Source organism: Grus americana, chromosome 2 (genome assembly GCF_028858705.1).
Source record: "Grus americana isolate bGruAme1 chromosome 2, bGruAme1.mat, whole genome shotgun sequence".
In the NCBI taxonomy this organism is placed as follows: domain Eukaryota; kingdom Metazoa; phylum Chordata; class Aves; order Gruiformes; family Gruidae; genus Grus; species Grus americana.
This window is the reverse complement of record NC_072853.1, coordinates 115,517,857-115,538,438: the sequence shown is the minus strand read 5'-3', so window position 1 is coordinate 115,538,438 and position 20,582 is coordinate 115,517,857. Positions and strand designations below refer to the sequence as shown.

Here is a 20,582-nt window from a genome sequence, read left to right as displayed (position 1 = left end):
TCTGTTCTTGTTATTTTTGTGATGTGATGGTTTTAGTTATTTGGCTGTTCTAAAGACATTAGCTATCAGGGAAACAAAAATATAATACAAGAACTAAAAATAAACCAGTTCTGATACATGTTCTGCCTTTTACAATTTGGTTTATAGGTCCACAGTACATTTACGATTCTCATCGCTTTGGGGGGAGGAAGGAGAAACAAAGTCTGAGTAGTATCAATAAGGTGCTGTTGTTCACTCTGTCTTGTCACTAAATGTGAAACAGGATCTGAACCACAGCACAAGTCGCTGTACAAAGACTCTTCACACAAGATTACCACTGCAGAATTCAGCATAATGTTGGCATTGCTAATGGGATGAAACTAGAACAGTATGAATAATACATTACATGCACCAATCAATGTTACACTGTAATGGACTGATGGAAAATAAATACTCTTCATGAAAACCAAGGAAGAACTTCCAAACACAAATATTTTATGATTATTCATTTATTATCTTTACTAGATGAAAAGAATCGACTGTGACAAAAGTGTAAAAGCAGCATAAATGTTGCTTTATCTTTACCAAATATTTATTATTGCTTTGAAGCATGACTAGCTTCTGTACTTTCTGGGTTTTCTTCCCCTCTACCCTCCTTTCCCCTCTCAATCAGGACATGCAAAATCTAAACACTCTCTCCTGTTTTAAATCATTTCTAGGCCTCTATAAATTGATTATTTGGATTTAAAAACTAAGATATAATAGTATGTGTAAAAATAATTTGTCTCATTTTGTCTGAAAGGTCCAGATTCTCTTCCTCTCTTCAGTGTGTCATCTTACCCATCTTTTCTTTCAAGTACAACCTCTACTACATTCCTCCAGCCCCTAGTTTCCCTAAATTCTTATTTTCCTACTCAGTATCAACAGCCATTCACACACATGTATCTGCCTTGAGCTAAGATGGATCTTCTTTCTTAGTCTCACTAGCATTTATATGTAGACAGTGCTTTCCTACACAATACCTTACTTCAAAATAGTCTGCACCCACTTCTCTTCTAGGCTTCACAAACCCATCCAAGGCTCAGATCTCCTTCCCTACTGCCCTACAACCTCCATGAACAGTCAAGCTCTGTGCAGATCATAAATACCCCCTACTAGTTACAGTGCCTGGAAAAGTAGAAATGAAGGCTGCAAAGGGTCTGGTATCATGATAACAAAGACAGCTCTGTATTCCAGGGCCCTGAATCTCTCTTTCTCTGCATGTAGTTCATGTGATATCATCAGTCTAGAGGCATATTGTTTGTATTATCATTGAATCAAAAAACCATAGGTACATCATATTCTCTTCAAGTTAGTACTCCACCTTCCCTTTTCCTCATCTGAAAAAACCTCAGTGAGCGTGCTCTTTGTAGCCACTATCTTAACATTCTTCCCACTTGCTGAATTTTTGAAACCTTCATTCTACTGCTTACACAACATGGCTCTCAAAGACTAATGACTTCTTCATATATTAATTTCAGAACCAACCTACAGACTCCCATCATGATAATTAAGGCATAATTATCATCCTAAAGTCTCCTCAATCCAAAGGGCTTTTATGACTATCTTCAGGTTCATTTATTATTATTAAATCTTTGCAATAACACCTCTATTGGCCATCTGTAAAGTCTGCAAGTTTTTCAAATTGTGATTTCAGATCTACTGGTGGTCTTCCTAGCAGAATTCACAAAGCAACCAGCAACTTAAAATACAAATAAAAACTACCTACACAGAAATCTCACTCAGCTGGGAGGTGTACAGCTGGGCCTGCCAGAAGGCAAAGTCAGAAGCTGGCTCCTGACTGCCGTCAGTGCCAATTTAAAATATCCGTTTTTATGGCATTAAAGCAATGCTTCTGTAAAACAATGAGATGCTGTTTGTCTAAATTCTAAGCACTTTATTTTCTACCTTCCCTTGTTTCCAAATTCTGAACAGCAGAGGAAAATAAAAAAAATCAATCAATCAGTGTGAAAGTACCCATGATGTTAAAAAAGGACAGAGAAATATTGTATTAGATTGTACAATAGTTGAGGCAATGATTGGTATTTTTAAGTTTGGACTGCCTGCAGAGAAGGGTTCCAAGTTGAGCATGGCCACACTGTGCTACCACAAAATAAATGTTAAGATAAGGAATACTGTAGGGCAGCCCTAAAACTAGTCATTGCCACATATCCCACATTATTTGGAGAATCTGAAACTTTTCTTCATGATCCTTATGGCCTGTATTTGTCGACCACTTTTTCTTTAGTTTACCAATACTAACAATGTGCTTTGTAAAATTAAGCATCACTTTCACAAGAATAATGACCTTTCAAAAAATCACATTTTCTCATTAATGAGTGATTCTTAAATGTACTCCCCTTCGTCTTTTGTAAATAAACTCTTTACAAAGCTGAAGCAAGAAAAATACTAGATGAGCTTCTTACCGTTCTTGCTCGGTTAAGATATTCTGGTATGGGAAAGGTCAGTAACTAATTCCCTTCAGACTACAGACTGAGACAGATCCAAAAAAATTAAACAAAAAACAGTATTAGAAAAGCCAATAAATGAACCCAGAATCATCATATTGTGTAACAGCTTTCCTAAATACCTCCATGTTTTTATCACTCTGACCTTCATCCTTACCCAAGGATGTTAGATTTGTTAAACTCAAAACTTGGGTAAGATTTGGTGTACTGAAATAGCAAGATCTTCAGAAAACAAGAAAAAGAAAAACCTTATTCTGTGTTTGCATAGCATCCAATACACTGGGTGCCTTAAGCCTAAGTGGAGTCTATAGGTACACTGCAGAAATTTAGAGTTACTTCACACTGCATTAAGATCCTGATCAGAACCAAACCCAGTGTCGTGGTTTAACCCCAGTTAAACTGAGGCCCACGCAGCCGCTCACGAAGAGAATCAGAAGAATAAAAGTGAGAAAACTCGTGGGTTGAGATGAAGACAGTTTAATGGGTAAAGCAAAAGCCGTGCACGCAAGCAAAGCAAAACAAGGATTCATTCACCACTTCCCATGGGCAGGCAGGTGTTCAGCCATCTCCAGGAAAGCAGGGCTCCATCATGTGTAATGGTGACTTGGGAAGACAAATGCCATCACTCTGAATGTCCCCCCCTTCCTTCTTCTTTCCTCAGCTTTATATGCTGAGCATGATGTCATATGGTATTGAATATCCCTTTGGTCAGATGGGGTCAGCTGTCCCAGCTGTGTCCCCTCCTAACTTCTTGTGGACCCCCAGCCATCCCACTGGTGGGGCGGTGTGAGAAGCAGAAAAGGACTTGGCTCTGTGTAAGCACTGCTCAGCAGTAATGAAATCATCTCTATTATCAATGCTGTTTTCAGTACAAATCCAAAACATAGCCCCATACTAGCTATGATGAAGAAAATTAACTCTATCCCAGCCAAAACCAGCACACCCAGGCATTTTCAACTTAAATAGAACCTTTCTTTTACTGCCATCTGAGAGATTCAAGGTCACAGAAGAAGAAAATTGTTCAGCATATATCAGAGGCTGTGACCACCAGCTGCTAGAGCCAAAAGACATAGGAAACCTGGGTGACTGCTGGTTGCAGCAGACTGCAATGCTGGGATAGCCTCCTAAAAGCATGCTATGATTTCTCTCGAAACATCCCTACCCCTTCAGCATGGCAACGTTAGTTTCTCCATAGGTTACTTCTTTCATTGTGCCCTGGGGAACTGTCCACATCTGTCCAGCGAGGAGGAGGAGGAGGAGGAAAAGACTAGTGTAACAAGCAATACCCCACACTTCTACCACGCAAGGGTGCCAGGGAAGGGCCACTCTTGGCAAGAGGAAAAGGGGACCCACTGAAGGATGGGAGGGCAAGCTGTGCCAATGATGGATCTCCAGTGCCCACAAATGAGTGGATGGGGATCCCAGACTCACTCACCCCGAGTCTCTCATTTGACTTGTTCATGTTGATTAATGAGCTGAGAATGAACTCGTCTGGGAACATTTCCCACTTTAACTTTGGCAGTGCAAGGCAGTTTGAAACCCAGGATCAGGAGGACCAGGGGAACAGGCTGCAACCCAAACAGTGAAAACATAAGCCTGCTTAGGGCTCTAAATCCAGATTCTGACATGGGAACAACACTAGAAACTATTAGTGAAAACGTATGGCTTGAGTCAAATCAGATAAATTTTAACAGATGGGTTAAGGAAAACTACATTCCTTTGAGATTTCTTAAGAAATATTTTATATATCCATTTTAATTTCCAATCTCTGAATATACAAATACTCACTTTTTTCTTAGCTAAATATGTAGCTCTTACAGTCATTAACACTTTTTAAGACTAAATTTCCTCTTTTCAGCTTCTGAAAACTACTACTGGCTTTAGTGTTATAAAACCCTATATTTCTAGGTGGTCTCTTCACTATTGTTTTATATTGCTACTATCCAGCAAAGCTATGCCTATATGAAGAAAAAAATACCTTAAAGTGAGTTTAGACATGCAGCTATATAAGGAACATGCAAGAATCCTTTTGTGTCATTGGGAATTTTCACCAAGATTAAACTAGAAGACTGACTCAAATCCAGAAACCAGTATTTTGCACACTACTTTTATTTACATTTTGGAGGGTCAAAGTAACTATACAATCTTTTCTTAATGGCATCATTTAAAGTAAGGCTTCAAAAAGCTAAAGAAAATTTCTGCATGTTATGGTGAAACAAAGGCCCCAAAAAAGGCTTGCTAACTTTTAAGCAATCGAGCAGGGGAAAAAAGAAAAAAAAAAACCCAACCAAAACCACCAAAACATTGGTAGCTAAAATTATAAGAGGCAGAGGAGTTTAATAGCTTAAGTTTGGGGAAGAAGGGAAAAATCCTGAACTGTGATCTCAACTCTTCTACCATCTTGCAGTCCAGGCTCAGACAAATTACTGACCAGTAGCATTTAGCTACCTGCAATTCAAAGTTCTGCTTCTATTTACCAGGAATGCTTGAGAGAGCTTAGACTTTACTTATTCACTATATATTAACACTTATTTAATGATTATTTTCCTAGTAAATTCTACCGATGTCTCAGAGTTGCAGAAGTAAAAACCTGCAGAAAGAACTTAACTAAACCACAATCTTCTTATACAGTTCCTCCAGAATATATTTGGTATTTTATGAATTATGAGCTCCTTATATAAGTTCTTCCTTTTTTTACAATGTACCAACTCTTGATAGGAAAGCTAAACATATTTACAATATTTGTCTTTTGCTGCACTCTGCTGGAACAATCCATTTTTCAACTGAAAGCAACACTGTTCTGTATGCAATGCAAAAGTTAATGAGAGGCAAAAATCCAGAAATGTTATTTCTTGCAAATGTTCTCTTTTGAAGCACGTGCATTTTTCAAACCAGAATTTAGACATTTAAATCCATATTTAGTTGGCCTAATAAAGTGGCCTATTTTCAAAGATAGAGCACCTGAAACAATCCTAGACAGAACAGGGTTAAAGAGGGCTCCTTACTGCTCAGAATAAAAGTACAACAAATTAAGTGCCTCAGTAAGGCACTGAAAAGCCTCTTGAAACATACATTGGAAAAGTCCAGACTTGCATGCATCATTGCAACTATCCTTCACCTGATAAACACACTATTTTAAAACAGCAACATATGCACAGAAACCTAACCACCTCCATTTGATCCCTGATCAAAATATGAAAAAATTAAGAGACAACACAGGTTAATATAGCATTCACAGAAAATGAGACAAGTCTTTGAATATCTTCAAAAAAATTACTACAATTTACTAGACATTTTATGAAATTTTAAAACTTACAGTCCCATTTGTTTCATGAAAAAAATGAAACTTACCTGGACTAGAGAACAGATCTCAGCTTGTGCTAACAGTCAGAGCTATTAACTCCCATGATAATTCATTCTTACTGAGGATCTGCTCCAGAATCACCCAAACATGCTACACAAATTAAATGTGACCTCCTACTAGAAAAATGCACCTGTGATCAAAACAAAGGGTTATGACTTTTTTCTTTCCTTTTTTCCCCACCCCAGAGAGGAAACTCCTTTGCAGTGACCATAAACTTTAAAAAAAAAAAAAAAAATTGAAGGGGAAGTAAATAACACAGATGCAACAGAAAAGAAATGTCACAGGCTTGTTCTAGCAGTCTTCTGAGGGCAATGAGTAAAAGCTTTCACTCTTAGACCTGTCTTGGGAGTTGCAAATACAGATGTTGGCACCGGTCCCAGAACACAAAGCATATTTTTCAATTTTTACTAATACCTGCTAAAATTGTATCTTGGCATTTTTGCTCAGAAAGAAAATTAGGCAATGACCCTTCTTAATGCTTTGTAATCCACATAAATCTCAAAAACTCTTCTCGGGGAACAGTTTCCACAGGTTTTTTTTGGTTTTTTGTTTTTTGGGGTTTTTTTTGCAAAGAACAACAGGGCCTCTTAGGCAGGCATTGCCTTTACAGATTGCCTTGCTAAATTCAAAACCAATAATAAATACAGACAATAATCAACGAATCATTCAAACGTTCACACAAATAGTGAAGTGATCATTTCAGAGTCTACCGATACAGAATGCGTAAACAGTGACATAGGAAACAAAACATGCAAAGAAGTTTTCAGAGAAACTATCTACTTCAAAGGTTGAAATATGTAGCCTAAAATTGGACAGGCCAACTGGTTTCTCTGTAAATGCACTGCTGGTATTCCCCCCACCACTACCCTCAAAAAAGTTTAGTAAAATACGTGTCAGAAATTAAAACTGTTTTTCATAGGAGCAAAATTATACATTTATTTATGTTTCTCTGTTCCATAGATGGGCTTCCCACAGAAGAAAAAGCACATGAACAAGATGAAAACTTGTATCAATGTGTTTTTCTCCATTCGTCTGGGGCCTTTGTTAAAAATAAAAGGTCAGTGATACCACAACAATAAACATAAATGGAGAGTCATACTTCAAACTGTAACCATGCCAGTCCACAATTTTTAACCCACAATGTAACAAAACATATGGAAAGAATGGGTGAAGGAACTTTTTGGCTTCCAAAAGCAAATGGCCAGTGCAGGCAACAATTTAAGAACTAGATAAGGAGAGCAACAGTTAAGTACTGGGTAAGACAGACAAACCTGTTGTATACAAGCTTCCACTACTGTGGATCTCAGAAAAAAAAGTAAAAGAGGAAATGAAGCAGGATATCTTTGCATATGACAGGGAATTTCACATCGTGGAATTCCAGGCAATTGCAACTATAAACTACAATCTCTTCACATGCTTTTATACAAAGGAAAAAATAGCAAAAGATAAAGCAAAATAAAATGCAAAAATACAATCCAGTAGACATGAATAAAATACTGAAGATTAAGTCAACCTGCAAGCTGTTCATAACTTCTGCATTTATAATTTCTGCATACAATTAAACAAAACAAACAGGAGAAGTGATCTTTAGATCTGTCAGAAAAGACAATTCAACAGATGTTTTAATGAATCATATTCCTTGTGATTCTGATCAAACAGTACAGACTTCTTCCCAAAAGGAGGTAAAAATCTGAAAGATAGCTATTAGTAGTCAACAAGTAGTCTGTTTCATATTTGTTTCCACACTAAAAAGAGAAAAGAAATTGAGTGTATCAGATGCTTATAAAAACTAAAAGGAATAAATGTAGCTAGAAGACATAGAACATATTGAAACACAACAGTCTTTTTGAAAATAATTTTTAGACAGACTTTCAATTGCCTGTTGGAATGTAACAGACAGCTAATGCAGGACAAAAAGCTCATTAAGGACAAGTGAAATAAATAAGGAAAATGAAAAGGTTTCCTTTTCCTCCAGCAAAGCATGGAATTTTCTCAAAACTCTGAAACTCCATTCAAATTAGAACAGAGGCAAGGACTACTGTTTTCTTTAACATGACAAATCTAATTAGCTAGCAAATATTTAACCAATAGCTAGAGGTTGCTCTTTAAGTACTAAATAATGAGATGTAATTAAGGTAGCAAAGGCAAAAGGTTACTAATTTAGGGCATTTCTATGGTGTAGTGTTTAAATTATAGGTTTTCTACAAAACACATGGGCCAATGCACAAGAAAAAAATCCAATTTTAACGGAATGCAGAACAAATTAACATTTTAACATTATAATACTACTCAATTGTATAATGGGATTTTGCTAAGTGTCACAGAACAGAAAATAAAAGTAACACTCCAAGGTATGCTTGTTAACTTCTTCAAGCTAAATATATTACAAGCCTACTGACAGCAGTAAATAGACACATTGTAACATGAAAGACTTGGAATTCAAAGGCCTTTAATAGGTGTTGCTTTTTCTAAGTAGATTGGCCTTAAGACTATAAACAATGAACAAGATAAAAATTGTTATCCATACCAAATACTTTCAAATTTCCTAAAGGGAAATGGAATGATTCCTTTAAAAATACCATTTTAAAAAAGCCAGTTCCTGTGACATATAATGTCTTTTTCCCCACTTCTCCTTCCCATGTGACAGGAATTTAGCCTGGCAAGTATAGTCTTCAGCACCCAAACTCAATGTTTTCTAGGTTGATCAACAGGCTTTCTGGAAAAATAAGGATTGATTACATCTGTTACAGTCAAAATCTGCCACCTCAAATTTTCAGTGTCCTGGTCGCCCATCCAACAAGGGACTCGAGCAAACAATGTTAAGATGTCTAAATAATATACGAAGTCTGTATCCATAACAGATTGCCAATATTAAAAGAAGAAATTGGCAGCCACAACACTTTTTTGTCAAAGAACTCAAGGCAAGCAGAATGGGCAGAACCTTCTATTTAATAAAAGCCTTAAAATAATACCTCTGTAGTTATGATGTTCATCATTACTGTCTTCTTCCTTCCTGACCCCCTGAGTTCATCACACCAACTTTCCCTGCATTAACCACCTTTTTCCTTTTCATACTGGTTTAAATTATCCACAACAGAATAATTAAAGGCTTCACAATGTAGAAATACCTACTGTGTGGAAGTTAGTAGTTAAGCACAACTGAAACATAAAATAGACCTATTGAGATGCCAATTGGCAAGAAGAAATGGAGAAGAAAGTTCTTTTCCCTTTTGTTATTGTCAATTTACAGATTTAACCAACAGTTTAGCTCCAACATAAACTGTACCTTTTATTAAAAAGATCTAAATTGGGAGAATGACCACACAAGTTACATTTTTCCTCAGAGAGGTAGTGGCTAGAGCAGCAGCTCTGAGCTGACTGCAAGGAACACACAAAGAAACAGATTTTTTTTTTTTTTTAATAAAATGTCTATAATATTTTTGAATTTTTTTTTCTTCAGGAATCCATAGTCCACTACTATACTGCCTCTGGTAAGTAATATCAAGCAGAATCCTAACTCAGCTGATCAGGAGTGTGCAACAAATACGTAAGCAGTAACAGATGTACTGGGCGGAGCAGGGGACTGATGACAAAAGAAATCAGTATCACTTACTGTGATCTCACACCAGAAAATTATCTAGTTCAATGTTATTTCAGGTACCTGAAGGCACAGCACCCATGTACACACTGGTAAAGCAAGTATAGTAGCCACTCGAAAGCAAACTATTACATCAGAAGCCATCAAAAATGTTCTTAGTACTAAATGCAGAAATTAACCAAAACTGATAATAATTTAATATTCACTTAATTCATCACATCTGGACCACTCAAAATGAGTAATTCCACAAAGATCATGTATCCAAACTCGCAAAGTAACCATTGTCTCTTCCACCACATACACTCCCTAGTTGTTCTCAGCTGTATAGCTTTTATGCCTCAAATGCTTTTGTACTGCATAATTACAGGGCTCATATAGAAAACTTTCTAGGGAGCATGAAATAATAGTGTTTTCCATCCTTCTATAAAGATGGTATCAATTTTTTTATTCAAGTTTTGATTACACTACTGCACAGCATTTCCTCTCCTGCTTATGGAGTACATTTCTCCCAGAGAAACAGCCTGTCAATGATTTAAGCATCAGCACAGGTATCTGATATTTCGGATTATCAGATATGACTTTTCTGTCAAAGAAATAAGACTTATCAGTATTCCTTTCTTTGGGGAATTGTAGCCAACTGGTTTCATTTTCATTCATTCAAATGCACGCAGGTTCTTTCAGGCCCTACAGAAAGCCCTCATATACAGTCTGGTGAGCTCAGGTTAGGCTGAGGATACGAGATCTGCCCTTACAAAGGAATATTATTTTTTCCCCTTCAAAAAGGCAATAGCCAATGAAACAAACGTCACAAGAACTGCCAAAGAACATTTACATCACAAGAAGTGACATAAATCACTTCCCGCCATTGCCTGTATACACCAGAAGGTACAATCTGCCCATATCCCTGAGGACTGAATCAACGTTTGGGGAATTCTCTGATAGGTCACATCGCTGCAAGAGCTCTAAAGTGGGAACCGCACCCAGGGTGGACTGGGGGAAAAAAACCTTGAATAAAAATCACACCTCTGGTCCTTTAGTGAGGTGTTCAAACCTGGCTATTCACAGGTTCAAGGGGAGTAATTCAGTAGATAGGGCTGTATGATAAAGCACAGTGTAGCTGAAACTCCAGTTTGTGGAAAAAGTGACAGGCCAGACTGCAGTCCAGCAGACCCCAGTTGAGGCGCTTTGTGCCATGTCTACACACACAAGAAGATTTTACTTCCAACCTCTTTCTCTTGTGATGGCTGTATCACTTCCAACTTTTACATGTGTCTAACTCCCTCCACAAAAATCCTTACTGAAGATACAAGCAATTTTACCTACTTGTTCCACAAACTGGCTGACCTGAAGTAAAGACTCTCCCACACTGGAGCAAGTAATTGCTACCACAGACCAAAATACAGAAGAATTGTGCCAGCAATCCTAATATATGCTTCCCAAGCACAGCTAACGGCTTTCAGACATTTTTGAAATACATCTTCTAATAAAAAGGGGCTTTGATGACATTGTAAGTATTCCACTGTTAAAGCTAAATAAGTCTTAGGGAAACAGAAACATAACACTGTTTGAACACCAGTAAAATAGAGAATTTTAATTATATGTAATAGCCAATAAGCTACTTTTAGTGGCTATGAAAAAACTACATTTAGCAGAAACGGCAATAAAAGAAGAGAAGTTAAATATAACTCCTCCAAAGAACAGCATATTTATTCAAGCCAAAAAGAGCTAATTTATACTATGGGTGTAGTTCTCACTGACATTATCTGGGGAAAATGACTATTACAGGAGCGGGCGTGATATATAGCCTTTGAGTCATGCATGATAAACCCTAATGGTTTTGCTTTGAGGTAAAAGTCCTTACTAATCAAGTAATGAATCATTCCCAAAATGTCGAGTTCCTGAGGCCATGTGTGTCAGAAGTGCAACTCTAGAGAGAATACTCAATCACTAATGATCACTTTTGAGATTTTTATCAACCGATTAATAAGTAAGGAAAGGAGTTAAGGGGCTTGAACAAAGAGTTAATGGACCTTTAATGACATTCCATGTGTTTTAGTGAATAGTACATAATAAGTTTTATTTTCCACTGACCACAAACCACCAACAATCAAAGTGCTCCACACGTTGCAAGTGTTAAAATAATGCCAGCAACAGTACTTATGCTTTCAAAAGATTAAAAAATTATGTTTACTTAAAAAATTGTAATGCCCACACTTACTTCATATTACATCTATGTAGTAGATTACAGATCAGAAATAAAGAGCCTAACTTCCTAAACCAGTGGATGGACATGAGGTAAGGAGAGAAATGGCAAGATGGTTTTTTCTTTAATATATCAGGTGCTGGACCTGTTGGTATCAACTATCACAGAAGTAAAATTCTGCCTCTTAAGACAGAAAATTCTAAAAACACAATCAGGAACAAGTCTGAAGACTAAAATGAATATATGATGAATTATGTGTATGTACATATATATATATGCATGTGCACATGTACATAAACATATATTCCTTTGTACTACTGCTTATAAATTAGCTACATCTAAGAAGGGTAAAGGCATTTGCCTTCAATATACTCTTCATCTTTGTGCTGAAATCATTATGGAAATATCAAAAGAAATTACTCCATCTAAGACCCTGAAATCACCAAGGATTACTAACCTAGAGTATTTCCAGTTCCCTGGAACTAAAAACCTGACTACAGGGAAGTCAGTTCAATCATGTGAGTCTGCAACCAAGTCCCAGAAATAACAGACCCAAAAATCAAATGGGAGGGTGTCATTTGATAGCTGGCGGAATCTTATTCCGAGAGCAGAGAAAAACGGGAAACAGAGGCAAAGAGGGGAGATTGTGCTTCCTTTCAAAAGGTGGCAACAAGATGGAAATCTCTTGCTGAAGAGATGAAAATAAGTTAGAACCTTCCAATGTGTTCCCCACACAGATGTGCTTTTCATGCTGTCTAACAATAAAATGCATGTGCACGTGCACATTTTAAAATTCTTTCACAGAATATAATTAAAATTTACAGTAAGTGTCAAATACACATACCTTCAGTAGTGGGGAAATTCAGTATCAGGAACTGGACAAAGGTGGAAGAGCTGTCACCAGTTTGAGTTAACTGGAGTCCAGGAAACCGAGCAAGAGAGATACCAGATACGAGATTGAGCCTAGCACACATGCCTAGAGACCAAAAGACAGAGAGCACCTGCAATTCTGCTTGTCACAGCATCCAACAGCACAGCAAAAGGTTACAACAGATCTGCAGAGAAGGGTGCGGACAGTCACAGAATTGTTCTACACCAGCTGAAAGACAGGAGATTGTGAACCATCTCCAACTGGGAGCAACATAACTACATTAATGCAGTGCTATGAAAAAAGTGTATTAGTACATTTTTTTGTTCAACTTTGACACAGGTGCAAAGCTTCCAGATGGCATCACGTTCACATCTAGCTGGTGTTGAACACAAGCGAAGCAGATGTGTGACAATGTCCCCAGGCATAAAGGCAAGCCCTTAAACACTGGGCCAGAACCCCATGTCTTATAAACCAGGCCCTCTGGAATAATGGTGGTTTAAATGAGCTAAGGAACTGTTCTGAAAACTGATAAAAAGTGTTAGACAAGAAGGCCAAAATATGCTTACATTTAGATATTTGTCAACTGTTCTTACATTTAGATATTTGTCAAGTGTTAACTGGAATACTGGTTTTCATTTAAAGTGCCGAAATTTCGGAAAGGAAGTCATATGATTCAGAAGATACAATTCAGAATCAACCAGTTATCTGAATTGTGACAATGATTTACACCCAAAAGTAATTTTGACTGATAGTGTCAAATACTATAAAATGTACAAGAACTGGCACACAGTATTTTAAAACTTAAAATACTGCTTGACAAGGTTTCTACACTCTTGCTTGATCACAAACCACAATGAAAGAGACATAACGTGCATGATAAGCAGCACTAGGGTGAAAACTCCTCACAATTGTCTTGTTAAGTAAGATGTGCTCAAAACGATTCTAAGTAAGTTCCTTTAAGTTCTGTCCAAAATTCAGATTAATTACACATTCCACTGAAACCTCAAGAAACATAAATATTTAGTGCACTTCCCGTGGCCTCCTAAATTATGTCCAGGGATACAAAAGATTTGCTTTTTCTCCATACATTTAACTTTGAAAGTTTATTGTATCATAGCTTTCTCTTTTTGGATGCTTTTCTAAAAAAACATTTAGTTAACACTTTAACATGAGCTGAATGTTCTTTTTGTGTGTGTATTTTAGAGTAAACTTAAACAAAGCTGCAAGTCAGATCCTACACGCTTTAATCAATGCTCTAATTTTTTTTTTTTTTTTGAGAAAAAGAATGCTACAAAGTTAGCTTTAGATTTGATTATTTAAATGTAGTGTAGTACAGCTACTCAATGTCACTCTGAAAATAACATGGGACTGAAGGGCTCACAAAGGATCAAACCAGTTGCAAGGAAAGTTATCCATAAATGAAGAACAAACATAAGGACACCTAAATACCAATTCTGTCCTGTGGCATGAAACTGTGGGCCAGTCCTAAGTTTTAGCAGCTGGCATTAATTCATAGCACAATGGCTTAAATTCCATCTCAAAACCATGAAATAGTCCTTCTTTCTGTTTAAATTACTCTACGACAAAGAAACAGTTGTGTAATGAAGTTCATAAAGTTCTGAAAATATTAGAAGGATCTTTCTTCAAAACTGTCATATGAAAGACAAAGGGCAACTCCTCTGACATTACTAATTAAAAGAACCAGTGCATAGAGACATTTGACTCCCAAATCCTTCAGAAAATCCATCAGTTTCTCCAGAAGTCTCTACTGAATGCTCAAGATCCCCAACAAACATCCAGGGCTGTATGTGTGAGGGACAGCTCAGATCACAGACCTCAGGGAAAATGGCTACCCTTACATGTGGATAAAGCTTCCTCAGTCACAGGCAACAAATTCCTATACAGTTTAATGCTGTGTAAAGAATTAAAATGGATCCTTCTGATGGAATTGCATTCTTTATTCTAAATGAGGAGTCATGGTGTCACCACCCGGAAGCAACTGCATTTGTTGACCACTTCTAACAGACCAATGGTGAAATGCTACACTTACATTCCAGTGCTGCTAGCTATATGAACAAGATAAACAATATAGGAATACTGAAGGAAGAACTGATGAGGGAGATTACACTGAAAAAAAATCTGTAGGAATTGTGTTTGTTCCTCTTCCCTGTAAACAGTAACCCTATTGAGTACCTCTTGAAATCTGAAAGACTGTTTGAGTGCTTTTCCCCTTGTTTCAAGCAGAGTTTTTAAGTAAAAAATCCCTATGTGCGTGAATCTCTCCAGGATGCAATTCATATGCAGAACTCACAAGATACAAGACCAGTCAAGATAAATACAAACCATACGCTAAAGACAGTAAAATGAACTGGACAACTTCTAGTTGTCTACAGAGCAAGATCTGAAAATTACATTGAAAGCCACTTTGTTTCTGCTTGCAGCCAAGTATTTCTGTGAGACAGGTTATTCAGTAATAATATAAATAAGATGACCACAACAGAATAGCTGGAATTAGGAGAAAATAAAGGGAATAAACTTGCAGCGTCAATTAGTTCTAGCAGTTCTATTTAGAAAAGCATGTTAGGTCCTCTTACTAATAGCAAGAGGCTCTCAAATTTATAAAGTATCTTAAAGAAAGGATAATGTATTACCAATCAAAAATAAAGACCCACTATTGTAGAATGAATAGTTATTAAGCCTAGACGTCTAAGGTTATGCAACTATGCTGACCATTTATGTCAGATTTGTTCTGTGGGTCCATTCCTAATAATTGTCATTTCCAATGACCACACAAAATTTTAGCAACATGAAGATCCAGAAATCATTAAGTTTCTCTAGGGTGGTGAGGCACTGGAACAGGTTTCCCAGAGGGGTTGTGGAGGCCCCGTCCCTGGAAGTGTTTAAGGCCAGGTTGGATGGGGCTTTGGGCAACGTGGTCTAGTGGAGGGTGTCCCTGCCCATGGTAGGGGGGTTGGAACTACATGATCTTTGAGGTCCTTTCCAATCCAAACCATTCTATGATTCTCTACATATTTTTTAAAATAGCAGACTAGGAGAGGAGAAACACTATTAGTATTTCTACTGAGACAGGGGACATCATCCATCTTGTCTGGTAAGGTGGCTACTGCCAGTCAGCACTAGTGCACTGGCTTGACAGTGCAAAAATAAGCAACTGACAGGAGGGTGCTGGGGCCATGGGTAAAAGTTGAGATGTCAGTGTTAGAAAGCACAAGTGCATTAGTGGTTTTACAGGGTGGGGATGAAGAAGCCTCAGAACATGGGGAAACCTGAAGTACTGTGCAATAGTGGCATCAAAGAATAGGAAGTGAGCTATGCTTACTACCTATGATGGAAGCGTGGGGATATAGGACAAATCTGTCTGTTTCATGATTTGTCCTAATTTTGCTACCTTTTATTGTAACACAATGAAAGGTAAAAGTGAATGCTTTGTCATTACATTTTTGTAAACTTGAACTGTTCAATCTTGTCTCATATTCTTGTTTTAAGTACTTACAATTGGTTAAGCAACAGTTAGTGCCCTAGGAAAAATCCACTCCATTTCAACTTCTTCATTCCTCCTCCTCTAAAAGAATGTAACTGCAGTAGTCTTCTACACATGGTTACAGAGTTAAACACAGCTTACAACTAGACACAGCTAATATTGCTTAGATTCACTAGAACAAAAATCCATGTGGGTTGAAATAAAAAATTGAATAATCTGATTTTTATGACATTTGTTAATTCCAGCTTGTACTTGGAAACCACATAATGTATGTCAAGAGTCAACGCACAAAAATTATCATTCCAGGGCAAGCACCTGCATCTACTGCCAAACTATGATTTTTTTTTTTAATATGACAAAAAACACATTGTAAAGATTAAAGATCATTAAATTACACTTTCAAGCAGTAACCTGTCTCTAGTAGGTGAGCATTATAAGAAGTACCTGCTGTTTACAACACCTACCATAAAATTTGCTGCAATCTCATTTCATATTTGAAGTCTTTTAAACTACTAAACATCTATGCGATCTCAACTACTGTTCAACTGTTTTTAAATTCATCTAATTAAATTCCTTTGTTAGAACAAGAGCTAGCAGCATGTCCAATTGCACTGGTAATATTTTAACCAGAGATCAAGAAATTAATTCATAGGCATACAAATAGCATCTAATGCAAATCAATTTTTCCATTATTTTCATAGCACCTTCCTACAAATCATTCCTAAACATCGTAAGAATAACATTTCATTTTTCTAATATACAAGGCTAGTACATATATAACAGCTTTTCTTCTCCTTCCAAAATGGAACACCTGATGTCACTATTTGTTAACTGTTGTTAATACTCACTCAAATCTATTTAGACCTATAATATTACTTCAGAAAGACAAATTCTAGAAGAAAAGATTAAAGTGAACCACAAAACCAAAAGCAAGCTTTTCTTCAATGCACACACTGATGCCTGCTTATACGTTTCTCCATTATTGTGAAGATGAAAAGTAAGGCTAAAGTTTCCCTATAATAAACCCATTAGTAATTATATTGTAGCACTAAATACATCCTGCCTTGTTGGTAATGTACAAGGACTAATACAAAAATTTAGTTCATAAATGCTTTTTACCAGAGAATCAAATGCAGCTCGATTAACTTTCTTTGGTTTGGCATCTATAGGTTTGACATACATTGTACATCTACCTACATATCACACAAACACAACTTTTACTTGAAGTTGAAAATCTGAAAATTAACATTTACAATCTCCTTCAGTTATAAAATACAAATCAGTTCAGCAATGCATAACAATTTGCAGATGGGCAAAGAAACCACACAGAATACGTTTAAAGTAGGTACATATCACACCTAGGCAATGAAATTACACGAGTTGAACAGTCACCATTATTTGATTTGTATTTAAAAGGCTGTTCATGCAAAGGTTATATATCTGCTGTATAACTGTACTGATGTAAGGAAATAAGGGAAGCAATAATAGGCACCTTTATATCCCTGTGGATTTGGAGAGGTTATACCATTATAGTTTCAATTTAAAAAAACCAAACTCTAAGCTATAACAGTTATTCTGTTAAGAATGTAACTTGTATGGAGCTGAAGTCCTGGAGATTCTGGGTTAAAAAGAGTAATAAAATCACATACTCGTACTAACTGGAAACTCCTTCCTGCTCTAGATGAAAAAGTTTGGAATACACTATAAAACCAAAACATATACATTTCCCTTCTGACTGCAAAACCCAATGTAAAAAGTAACAAACCCCTTCTTTGTACACAGCAATTACTTTGGTGAAAAATGAGGAGATAAAACAATGCAAATTTTTCTTTTTACATTATAAAAATATTTAACATAAAGGAGGAGATGAGATTCTAGACAATGGTCAGAGAATAAAAATCAATTTCTTTTCTAACAGTTAGAGTATTTCATTGTGGGATTTATCATATCTATCTTATTACAAAACCCCTAAAACTTCTACATCACTTATTCAGAGTTCAAGCCAAATTGCACTGAAGCAAATAAGAGTCATTCCACTAAGACTCTATGGGGTATGCATCATCATTCTTCATTGAATGCATTCTGCATTAGGAAAACTACTAAATAAAACCATGGTGCTCAAAACAGTAACTTTCCAAAAGCAAAAATAGAGACAACTTGTTTGAACAATTCTTCTGAAAAGCAGTATTCTCAAAAATACAATCATATTAATTCCAATGTCAAAAAGCTTAAAATACTTTTTTGAGGAGGACTTTATACTGTTCATATTTATCTGGCCTCATTATTCCTTTACTGAAAACACATGTACCACAGTTTTAATACTTCAACTATTTGCATTAGCTACACTTCTTCAAATAAAGACAGATGATGATAGTCAATTAAAGAAAACAAGGTCTATTCTAGCATAGGAAATGCATCATCAAGCAATTTCATTTCACCCACATAGCAAAGAGACAATATTAAATCCTACCACAGCTCTCACTTTCAAAACAACATATGCACTAGTGGGGTCTCTACGGTAATTACTATTTTACTACACTTTTGTTTGTACTAGCAATAACAACATTTCATTGTTGCAAGGGGGTTCACACGAACAAAAGAAAACAACAAAGGAAATCTACCAAGAAAAATGTGAGCTTGCCTAAAACAAAGTTTTAACATATGTGGAAAAACGTAAGCATTTGTTCTCTGGAAAGAAATGTTTTTCCTCAATCTCCTTTCAAATACATGAATTCTAATTAAAAAAGCTTACAACAGTAATTGTTAAGAAAAGCACCCATCTAATTTTAGTTTGAAGGACCTTATAAAATAAGCTCCTGCAATATGCATCTATTTCAACTACCTGATTTTTGTCATATTCTCAGAACTCATCTTTCAATTCAACTGCATAAGAAAACTGTCAAGCACATCTCAGTTGCTTTCAGGTTTAAAGGCAATGGTTCTACACAGCAAAAGCAGACTCAAGAGACTCACTTGTGTTTATTTTTAGGGCTTTTTTAGTCATGCCATTTCAAAGTGTTAAAGAATCACCCATCTATCACAATATCTAGTATTTCCTAAAGTAACCAGAAACCCCCACTTTCAAACTTAAACCATCTCATGGTTATCTCTTTCACAGTAAAGATCGAAATAAATGCAAATTTGACTCATGTATAATCATACATGGAAAAGCAGTTTTCTCCAATTTAGAGAAATATTTTCTTAGAGCAAACACTAAGGAAAAATATTTTTCCTTAACACCTTTGTTTCTTAATTGCTGTGATATGCAGCAGTGCATAAAGGTAAGTCTTTTCTCCAGCGAGGAATCCAATTGTGACTCAGCTTCTCTATCGAGACATGTTAGAAAGTAAAATCAGATCCTCCAACAGAAAAGCACAAAACGCATAAAGTAACTTCTTGGTAAAGGGGATGCATCATGAAACAAGGGTTATTCTAAAGCAATTCAGGGCTGAGGCAGGAAAAGGAAAAAAAAATATTTTATTCCTTGTATACTTCCAGTATGGGGATGGTTTAGGAACGATTTTTTTTTTTTAAACATTGTTCTTCTGCAGCTATCACATTCTGAAATGATTAGAACATAAAATCCCCATAAGGAAGGACATGGTCAGCCTCAGACAATTTTGTTGTGAATGTTACACCAGCCAAACCATTCCACCAGTTTACAGTACACCATAAAATATTTACACAAGCTATGAACTATAAAATATTTTCACATGAACTATAAAATATTTACACTATCAACATCAGTTAGGAAAGAATGATGTGCTGTCAAGCTGGTGTGACCCAGGAGTAAAGATTTTGTGGTCGCAGATTAAATAAAACGATTGCAAATCATCTGGAAAGTTACAGGGAATATTAGGTTAAACAAATTACTGCTTCCTGGTCTCTTGGATGGTAAATGTAACCAGGAAAGCATAGCTTACATGCTTTAAGCTAAGTTTTACCAACAACATAAAGAAAGGTTAGGCTCATAATCAAACTGTACTGACCTCTCTGAATGTTCCTTCTAGCAAGGTGTCCAGATGTTGAAGAGGGGCAGGAGTTTTGTCTTTGAATCGTGTCAGCAATCGCCGCTCAATAGCTCGAAACTGTACAGCCCTTTCAGATAACAGCTCCTGAAATTTTTCACCATTCAAACGTAGCTGCAATTTAAGAGTTTTCAAGAATTCAGGTTAAGGGTCGTATACATTATGTATGCCCATGTCAAATGAAATGTGAGAATGATAGTAAAATTTTTGGGAGAGTGTGTATTACTCAAGTATGATAATGTCAGTTAGACCAGTTTCCTATTTAACACTCCTCATGAAGCTTATTAACATTTTCAAAAATTATCATTTGCCACCAAAATCAAAACTGTCAACAGCCACAATAATCAGTGAAAATGCATAAATATCTCATCAAGAAGCCTAAAAAAAGAGTGAAATTTCACCACCAGGATCTCAAGGCTTCTTCTTGGTTCGCTGTGCTATTTACAACACATACACACAGTGTATTGGACTTGATACTCATTGCAGTAGAAAGTAAATGGTTATTCCCTTAAGCATGAATAGAAGTACTA

General features: G+C 36.4%; 1 protein-coding gene across 9 annotated transcripts in view; it reads right to left on the bottom strand.

The window, feature by feature from the left end:
• Nucleotides 1–20,582, bottom strand: part of BBS9 (Bardet-Biedl syndrome 9) — a 305,135-nt gene that overhangs the window by 202,806 nt on the left and 81,747 nt on the right. For 7 of the 9 annotated variants that reach the window (XM_054817041.1, XM_054817040.1, XM_054817044.1 and 4 more), the window contains one exon: nucleotides 20,014–20,166. In XM_054817041.1, the coding sequence (XP_054673016.1) occupies nucleotides 20,014–20,166 (153 nt within the window). Of the gene's footprint in view, nucleotides 1–6,940; nucleotides 7,596–12,519; nucleotides 12,628–20,013; nucleotides 20,167–20,582 lie in introns of those variants that run through there. The other 2 variants (XM_054817048.1, XM_054817049.1) reach the window with 2 other exon arrangements.